The sequence below is a fragment of the Fonticula alba genome (assembly GCF_000388065.1).
Source record: "Fonticula alba strain ATCC 38817 unplaced genomic scaffold supercont2.1, whole genome shotgun sequence".
Taxonomy (NCBI): Eukaryota; order Rotosphaerida; family Fonticulaceae; genus Fonticula; species Fonticula alba.
Genome location: NW_009242971.1, coordinates 989452 through 998522, shown reverse-complemented (window position 1 = coordinate 998522; position 9071 = coordinate 989452). Strand labels below are relative to the sequence as shown.

At 65.1% G+C, this 9071-nt stretch overlaps 2 protein-coding genes across 2 annotated transcripts in view; one reads left to right on the top strand and one right to left on the bottom strand.

Annotated features, from left to right (window-relative positions):
- Nucleotides 1-1703: 1703 nt before the first annotated feature.
- H696_00216 (hypothetical protein) lies at nt 1704-3249 on the bottom strand. Its single transcript, XM_009494057.1, has 4 exons — nt 3084-3249; nt 2777-2976; nt 2496-2635; nt 1704-2281 (listed from the first exon to the last, which is right to left on the bottom strand). Exons 1-4 carry the CDS (start codon nt 3156-3158, stop codon nt 1932-1934), a joined length of 765 nt encoding a protein of 254 aa, XP_009492332.1. The 5' UTR covers nt 3159-3249; the 3' UTR covers nt 1704-1931.
- An 881-nt stretch (nt 3250-4130) lies between these two features.
- Nucleotides 4131-9071, top strand: part of H696_00215 (hypothetical protein) — a 5969-nt gene continuing 1028 nt past the window's right edge. Inside the window, exons 1-8 of the mRNA XM_009494056.1 lie at nt 4131-4326; nt 4476-4514; nt 4603-4745; nt 4807-4886; nt 4979-5057; nt 5205-7611; nt 7816-7886; nt 8099-8837. Of these exons, the coding sequence (XP_009492331.1) occupies nt 4242-4326; nt 4476-4514; nt 4603-4745; nt 4807-4886; nt 4979-5057; nt 5205-7611; nt 7816-7886; nt 8099-8837 (3643 nt within the window). The 5' untranslated portion in view covers nt 4131-4241. The remainder of the gene's footprint in view (nt 4327-4475; nt 4515-4602; nt 4746-4806; nt 4887-4978; nt 5058-5204; nt 7612-7815; nt 7887-8098; nt 8838-9071) is intronic.

The window sequence follows — 9071 nt, the reverse complement described above, 5'->3', positions numbered from 1 at the left end:
CTGCCTACCCCTACTCGCCCGCGGCGGGCCCTCCGCGCGCGCGCGAGCACAGAGAAGACCGGTAGCTGGCCTTCGTCCAGCTGTAACCCGATCTTTGGCAAGTGCTACGATGCCAAGCAGCAGTGCAAGATGGCCTTCGGCAAGTCGGCCGAGGCCTGCGATCCCAACTGGTTCGGCAGCAACGGCAAGAACTACATCTGCAAGGTGTTCTGCTCCAAGAAGGCCAACGACAGCTGCTGGCTCAACCACACCTACCAGCTTGATGGTACCCCCTGTGGCTCGGGCAAGTGGTGCGTCAAGGGATCCTGCGTGCCCACCTCGACCAAGATTCCCCCCCTCAAGTATCCGATGGCCACCTCGCCGGTGCACAAGTTCCCCGGCTGGGCCGAGGAGCCGGAGCACCAGCCGGACCTGGACCACCGGGAGGATGGCCCGAACCGCGAGTGGCATGAGGAAGTCGGCTACCCGACCCTGGAGCCCACCATCCGCCCGGGCCCTGGCGATGGCAACGACACCACCCCCACCGTGCATCCGGAGGATCCGACCGAGCGCCCGAGCGAGCTGCCCACCCCGTCGGGCCGGCCGCGCACCGTGTCCACCGACCGGCCCTGGTCCGGCCGCCTGCGCAAGCCTTCCCGTTTCCAGAAGCCGTCTCCTTTTCTCAAGCGAAGTGAGCTCGACCAGCTGAGGGTAGACTTGCCGCATGGCGAGGCCGACCGGGAGCATCTGCCCGAGGACCACCTGGCGGCGGAGCCGGTTCCCGACCGGCCCTTCAAGGGCCCCACCCGTCTGGATGAGCATCTCCCCGAGGGGGGTGCTGGCCATGACGAACCCGGCCCCGGCCCGAACCCCGGGCCCATCGGCAATCCCAAGATCCCGCTCGATGAGCTGTACCGTGATTTCCCGGACCTGGAAGATGACGCCCCTGCCGCCGGCGGGGACACCGACAACAAGACCCTGTGGCAGAACTCCATGGCCGCGGCCGGGGCTCTGATGGTCGGCGGTGTGGCCGCCGGTGCGGCGGTCGTCGCCGCGGTGGTGGGCTTCTTCGGCAGCAGCCGCCAGGTGGATGCCGACCAGGCTCGCGGCGGTGCCTCCCAGGCGGCCCTCATGGAGTCCCGGCCAATCCTGCCGACCTCACTCGGGTCCAACCAGGCCGAGGCCCAGGGCTTCGCCGAGAGTGAGCACCGCTATTACCGCGCCGTCAACTGAGAGGGCTCATGCAAGCGAGCAGCACCCTGCCCTTTTTTTTTTGGCCCGCTTCTTCACATTTCCACGCCTGTCACCATTGTGGTGGCAGTTCGCGTGCTCCGTATCCCTTCCCTTTCTCTTTTTCTTTCTCTCCCTCCCTCTCTTCCTCTCTCCCCCCCCTCAACACCTGGCACTGGCTGCCATGCTCAGATGCGAGCACATGCTCCTGTGAGGTCGGTCCATCCTTCCGCTCCTGTCTTCTCCTCGCCCCCTGCTGTGCTCATCCCTGACAGCGCTGTGGAGAGAGAGAGAGAGAGAGAGAGCTCGCAAAGATGCCAGGGCAGAGTCCCAGACTCCCCCACGCCTCCTTCCCATGGGCTTCCAGCATCACTATCCCCTCAATATACTCCTCTTCGAGACCCCAGTGTGTGTGAGCGTGTACGCGAACGGACACAGTTTTTGCAGGAGATCAAAACAAAGGCAGGGGGGGGGGGCGGGCAGACGATGCCGGATGATCTATAGGGGCGTTTATTGTTTGTCTGGATGTGTGTTAAATGAGAAAGCGAGCAGAGAGAGAGAGAGAGAAAAGGAGGGGGAGAAATCACAAGGAGAAGGCACACGCTCGCGGGGCGCGCGCGCGCGCGTGCGCAGGGAAAAAACTGAGGCGCGCAGGGAAGGGAAGAGAGGGATGCGCGCAAGAATGTCCGATGGACAGAGAGCGCAACAGCTTCCCCGGGCGCTTACTCGAGCTTCTCGGTGGCCGGCTTCTGCTCCTGGGGGGTGGAGGCGGGGTCGGCCAGGTCGACGGGGTCGGCGGACGGCGTGGAGGTGGTGGTCAGGGCCGCAGCATGGAGGAGGGCCTGCCGGCGGAGGGCCGCAGCCTCGGCCTTCTGAAGGCGCTTCTCGACGATGGCCTCGTTACCAAGCCCGGCACCACCGAGCAGGGGGTTGTCCTCGCTGAGGACCATCCGGCGAGGCATCATCACCCACGGGCGGTGGGTCGGCTGAATACCAGTCAGCGGGGCGTTGCGGATGAGGGAAATCTCATAGTCACCACGGGAGGCCTCGACCGGGGTGTCCTTGATGCCAACTGGGGGGCCGGGGAGGAGACCAGGGGAAGATCCCAAGCGAATGGGGGGTTAGCGGCGGTAAGCGTGTGTGTGTGTGTGCGCGTGTGCGTGTGCGCGTGTGCGTGTGCGTGTGCGTGTGCGTGTGCGTGTGCGTGTAGGGGGGGGGGGGAGGCAGTAGATGGTCATCAATGGGTTCGGGGGCCGGGGCCGAGGTGGCCGGCAAGCCACACGCACCATCGAGGTTGCGCTTGCGGGTCATGAAGGACGGAGGGGGCTTCTCGATGATCAGACCGGAGCGCTTGGAGACGCGGACCTTGCGGAAGGAGGAGCCATCGCCCTCGACCACATACTTCATCTCAACACGGGTGGGCTGGCTGCAGGACGGAAGAGCCATAAGGTCAGCGACCGGCAAAGGGGGAGGAGGCGGAGGGGCAAGCATGCACATGGGGATGGATGGGCCGGAGCGATGAGGGAGCAAAGCAGCGGAGGGAGGGGGGCGAGAGGCGGAAACGCACCCGTCCTTCGGGTCCAGGAGGGACACGTTGCTGACATGAATCGGCATCTCCTTCTGGAGGATACCACCACGAGAGGTACCGGTCGGGGCCTGGTGCTTCTTGACGAGGTTGGCACCGGCCACCACCACGCGGTTTTGCTTGCGGATAACATTGACGACCTCGCCAATGTGGCCGACAGACTTGCCGCTCATGACAGCAACCTGACGGTGGTCGACCCCAGAGAGCGGAGAGGGAAGGAGAAGGGTCAGGAAGGGCAAGAAACATGGGTAAGCGAGATATGGGCCCCAGGCCGATGGTGGACACGCACGCGATCGCCCTTGACGATCTTCCAGGTCTTGATCAGATCCTTGGGGTGGATCTTCGAGCGCGCGGCCGAGCTCATAATTGCGATGGGCGGGCGGGGCGAGAGGCGCGCAGGGGAGCAAAGAGAGGGAGAGAAAAAGGAGGAGGAGGGGGGGGGGGAAGGGGAAGGGGGCGAGGATGAAAAGGGATGAGGGGTAGGGGGAAAGACGGAGGATGGCTTTTCACCGATACGTCGGCCGCCATGCGACAAGTCTCTTGGGATCTCCGCCGAAAAATGGTCCCACAATCCGTGGTTCAAGCAGGCAGGGCCAGACAACACCCGCACATCCTCCAGGGGGGCGGGGGGGGGGGGAGCGGGAAAGACAAGGATAAAGAGACGCGATGAGTGCCAGGGCGCAGGACACGGGGACCCGCAGAATCAAGCACGAGAGGCAGCGAGCGCGGAGGAACACACTCGGGCCGCTCGGCGGCGCGGATCACGCCCAACCTCGGAATGCCGTTCCATCAGCGCACATGACTCGATGGGTTGGCAGTTCGGTGGGATTTGAATTCGATCGTGCCTGTGTACTCACACTCTCCCGCCTCTCTCTGGTGTGGGTTTCCCCGAGGCGGGGCCAAAAGTTAGATCTCGGCTCCCGGGTGTGTGTGTGTGTGTGTGTGTGTGTGTGTGTGTGTGTGTGTGTGTGTGTGTGCGGGTACCGCGGCAAGTTAGTGGGATCTTGTCAGTGATCTGGCTGGTGCCGAGCAGGATCGCGGGGGTGGGTATTCGAGCAGTATGTATTTCAGTTGAACGGCCACGCCCGCCAAGGGGACACAGGGTTGAGACAGCCCTCTTCCCTCCTCCGCTCCTCTTTGCTGCCCATCCGGACGCACACACACACACACACATACATACACAGAGAGAGAGAGACACACAGAGACACACAAGCAGGCACTCGCACGCGCAGACAGATACACACACACACACACACACACACGCCCACGCGCATTTGTCCGTCGTCGCCCAGAAGACTGGCTTTGCCCGTGTGGTCCTCTCTGTCTCTCTCCCTCTCCCTCTCCCTCTCCCTCTCCCTCGATCGATCTCTCCCGTCCTCCCGGGTCTCGGCCAGAGCACTGCATTTTTCGCCACCACGGGCATGCGACTCGGGTCTCGCACGGCACTATGTTCATCAAGCGGGTAAAGATATTGAATTTCCTTACTTTTCGTGATCAAACAGTGGTCTTTGATAGTGGATACAATACCATCGGTACGCTGGCACAGACGCTCGAGATGCTCAAAAGAAGCGCTCAATGGGCCCCTCGGCTCCCGGGCGAAAGGGAAGAGAGGGGCCGGGAGGCGGAAGAGCATGGCGGCCCTGGTTCTGACTCCCTGCCGCTTTTGCATCCGGAAATTAAGTGGGCCAGAATGGCTCGGGCAAGACAAACTTCTTTGAAGGCACGTGTGCTCCATTCTCAAGGTCCCTCGCCGCGGCGGCCCCAGACCTTCCTAACCCCCTTCGGCCTGTTGCCCGATGTCCCTTTAGCCATCCGCTTCGTCCTAGGAGATGGCCCCTTCGCGGATTTGGGCAGCCGCCAGACCCGGCTCCGGTACATCCACGGCGGCGGCGTCAACTTCACGGATGCCAGCGTGGAGCTGGTTCTGGACAATCGCGACGGTCGCTTGCCGGTGTGTGGCCACTTCCCTTGATGGGTGAGCGGATTGGCCTTCTTCTAACTCGTCACACTAGACCCCCAAGCCCGAGCTGTCCCTCAGGCGGACGATCAACCAGCTCAAGGAGGAGTACTTCCTGGATGACAAGCCGAAGCGGTGCGCCCTCTTGCGCCTGTGGGCTCCCTGATGGGTGCCACGTCTGACCACCATTGTTGCCCTCCATGCCGGGGCTCGTTCATGCCACTTAGGAGGGAAGAAATCCTGAGCCTGCTCGAATCGGTGGGCTTCTCCCAGACGAATCCCTTCTACATTGTTCCCCAGGGCCGAGTGCGTGAACAGTCGGCTTCCGAGTGCTTTCCATCCATTCGCTTGTGCCCTTGAAAAATGCCGCCGGCGCACATATCGGGCCCAGCGGCCACACAATCACCCGGAACACGCGTGCCCCCTCGTAGGCTGACACTTTGCCGCTGGCAGATTTCCTCCGTGGCCGAGGAGCGCGACGAAGAGCGCCTGGCTCTGCTACAGGGCATTGCCGGGACGCAGATTTTCGAAGAGAAGAAGGCCGACGCTCGGCGCTTGTTGGACCTGACCCAGGAGCAGCGCGCGCAGGTGGACGACGCGGTCGGGCAAATCGCCGGCCGGCTGGCCGAACTGACCCAGGAATTGGCCGACTTGCGGGAGTTCAACCGGCTGGACGCGCGTCGTCGAGGGCTCAGCCGGGCTCTCTATGCGCGCGAACTCCAAGAAAGCCAAGCCCACTTGCAGGAGTTGAGTGTGGCCGCCGGCGGGGCATCCGGCTTGGGCCCGGGTGACATGGCCGCATATCAGACCCCGCGTTCGCGCGCGCGCCAGGCCGCACACGGGAGCCTTGCCGGCTCGACGCCAGCCCGTCTCGGGCAAGCCCACCGGCTGGACAGCCAGCAGGCCACCCTGGCCGACCAGGAGGAAGCCCTCCGGCGCAGTCGCGAGGATGAGCGCATTGGCCAGGAGCAGCTGCGCCAGCATGCGGCCCGATTGTTTCAACTGTCGGCCGCCGCCACGCGCCTTGAGGCTCGGTTGGAGCTGGAGGCCCGGTCGGGCGAGGCCACTGCCGGGCTCACTCGGCGCCGGGCGGCCCTCCAGCGAGCTCTGGATGCGGCGCAAATCCGCCAGCAGGAACTCCACGGCCGCGTGGACCAGCTGGCGGACGATCGCCGGGATTTGGCGGCCTCGCTCGGGCAAACGCGCTCGCTGCTCGCCGCCTTGCAGGCGGTGGCCACCCTGCCGGCGGACGGCCCGGGCCGAGCCGAGTGGGTGGCCGACCAGCGTCGCCAGGCAGCCGAGGCTGTCCGGCAGTTGGAGGCCGATTTGGCGACTTTGCAAGACCGGGTGGCGTCTGCTCAGCGCGAGGCGGCTGACCCGGCGGCCGCGGCTCGTCGGCTGGATGCCAATGTGACCGCGGCCGAGGATGCGGCCACCGCCGCCGCAGCGGCCCATGCCGAAGCCACCCGCCAGTGGAAGGACCTGGCGGACGCTCGTCAGCAGGCCGGCCGCCGACAGGGCGACGAGCAGCATGCCCTTGCTCGGCAGTATGCTGACGCCCTGCGGGCGGATCACCACCTGCAGCGGGCATTGCCCGGCCCCACTCGGCGGGGCTTGGCCAGTCTGGCCGAATGGAGTCTCGCCCAGGGGGTGGCTCCCGGCTGGTGGCTTGTGCCGCCGGAGCGCCTGGTCGCCATGGAGGACATGTCCCAGCTTGGCAGCGAGAGTGCCTCGGCCGTGGTGGAGGCCATTGCCGGGGCAGCCGAAGCAGCAACCGCGCGATGCTGCTTCGGGCCCTTCTTTGGCCTGCTGCAGGGTGTGCCGGAGGAACTGAGCACCGCAGTTCAGGCGGCCGCCGGCGGTCGTCTGCACTATGTCGTCGTGGCTGACGACTCGGTGGCTCAGGCCTTTCACGACTGGTCGCGCAGTGGCCCCGGGCGCCAGGGGGCCGTGACCTTCGCCCCATTGACCGTGGCCGGCAGCACGGCCGCCGGTCCGGACGAAGAGTGGTCCTACCCGGACAGCTGCCGGTCTTTCGAGTTGGAGCTCCGGCCGTATGTCCAGCCGCGCTTCCATCCCATCTTGCGCATGCTCTTCGCCGGGTATGCCCTGTGTCCGGATGTGCGCACCGGCACCCAGGCGGCCGACCGGTATGGCATCACTTGCGTCACCCTGGAGGGAGATGTCATCTCCCCGACCGGGACCCTGACGGGAGGCTTCCGGAATGCCCGCCGGGCGCTGCTCCCGGCCTCGGACCAGGCAGCCCGTGCGCGTGCGGCATACCATGTGCGCGCTGTGGCCGGTGCTGCCGCGGCCGCTGCACTGCGCGCGCTCGATGAGGATGTGCGCCGGCTGGAGCTCGGGCCGTTGGCGGCCGCCCAGCTGGCCGTCGGTGCGGCGGCCGAGCAGGTCCGCCAGGCCCGTGCCGCGCGCGAGGCCTTGGACGATGAGCTGGCCCAGCTTGAGGGCCTCGCCGCGCGGCTGGCCAGCCAGACCCAAGCCGCAGACCGGGCCCGACAACGCTTCGCCGAGTTGGACACCATGCTTGAGGATGTTGGTCGAGCCGGAGGGCCGGCCGCCGAGGCCCAGCGCATGGCTCTCCGAGCCGAAGAGGCGTCCCTGCAAGAGCGCCTGGCCGGGGCCGAGCAAATGGCCCAGGCCTTGGGCTCCGAAGGGGCAGCCCTCGGATCGCATGTGGCCAATCTGGAGCGCCAGCTCCAGTCCATTGAGCAACACCTGTCCGCCCGGGGACCGGAGGGCGATTCCACGGCCGACCCCCAGGCTGATCGCCTCGCGTGGCTGCAGGCCGAACTGGCTCGCTCGAACCAGGAGTTGGCTGCTTGCGAGGCGGAGCGCCGAGGTGCGTGGCCATGATTCGATCGGCCTCCGTGCCTGTGGTTGGCTTTGTCGCCCCATCGGCCTTTTCCCCTCCCCCTCGGCCCGTGGGGCCTGCTTTTGTGTGCACTGACCAGCGATGCGCGCCTCCCCCCTGTCGCCTGTCCGCTTGCTCGCTCACTCGGCCCCCGCTCCCCCCCCCATTGGACTCGGGACTTGTTGCCCTCAGAGAAAGAGCGGGCTGTAGCGGAGGCTGCCCGGCGAACCACAGCCCTGGAGGCGCAAATTCAGAACTCCAAAGTACGCTCGGGGCTTGTTTGGTGGTTTGCTTTTCCGATGCCTGGTGTCCCTCGGCCCAGCTGCCCCGTCCCTGTCTGATGTTTTGTGTCTCCCCTTGTTCAACTCATCTCGCATGCGTTCCAACTGGCTGCGCTTGCGCGTGGCCGTCCTCCCTTTGGGAACCCCTTCTCACATGGTCCGACACTTGTTCGCGGTGCCCTCCCCCGGGCTAGAACTCCTTCCGGAGGATGTTCCGCGATGAGCAACGTGCCATGTCCCAGCGCGACCGGGCCCAGGAGTCGCAACAGCTCCTGCGCGAACGCATTGCCTGGCTGGAGCACCAACTGGAGGACCTTGAACTGAGTGAGCTTGATCAGGCTGTCGCGGCATCCGGCCGACCGGAAAGCCCCTCCAACGTGGATGCCCAGCTGGCGACACCGGACTTGATGGCGGCCCTGGAAGCCATCAATGCCCAGCTGGCGGACTATCGCCATGTAAACCGCCACGCGGTCGAGCTACATGGGGCGTATGCCGACAACCTGCGGCAGGCCCAGGCCCGCTTGCAGCAGCTGGACCAATCGGCCGCATCCATCGGCCGGCTGATGGAGTTCCTGGAACAAACGCGCGAGGAGGCCATCGAGCGGACACTGACCAGTGTGGCTGGGCATTTTGGCCAGGTATTCGCCGAACTGGTGTCCGCCGGAAGGGGAGAGCTGCGCCTGGAGCGGTCTTCCGGGCCCTCTGGCCGATTGACCGGCGTCTCGGTGCATGTGGCCTTCGGTGAGCCGACTGGCCCGAGCGGATCGGAGCCCCTTGCCGATCTGCGGCCGATTCAGGCTCTCTCTGGTGGCCAGAAGACTTTGGTGGCGCTATCGCTCATCTTTGCCATCCAGCGCTTTGACCCGGCCCCCTTTTACTTGTTGGACGAGGTGGACGCACACTTGGACCCGGTTCACCGGGCAGCCGTGGCAGGTGCGACTTGGCCAGCCGCCTACAGCCCATTGCTCTTGTCTCTTTTTCTTCTTCCTTTTTTTTCGTCTCCCTCCGCGTCTTGTCTTGCTTCTTTGGCGTCTCGTTTCCTCTCTCCTTCTCTTTTTCCTCTCTTCCTCTTCCTCTTTTTCTTTTCTTCTCCGAACCTGGCGCACACTCACACATCCCCACACATCCCCACGCGACACACGCGACACACACACACACACACACACA

Coding starts and splice junctions, on each gene's coding strand:
- H696_00216 (XM_009494057.1), bottom strand. CDS start 3,158: ATGAGCTCGGCCGCGCGCTCGAAGATCCACCCCAAGGATCTGATCAAG. Junction 2,977..3,083: donor AGATCGTCAAGGGCGATCGC/GTGCGTGTCCAC, acceptor GACCACCGTCAG/GTTGCTGTCATGAGCGGCAA. Junction 2,282..2,495: donor CCGCAAGCGCAACCTCGATG/GTGCGTGTGGCT, acceptor CCGGCCCCCCAG/TTGGCATCAAGGACACCCCG.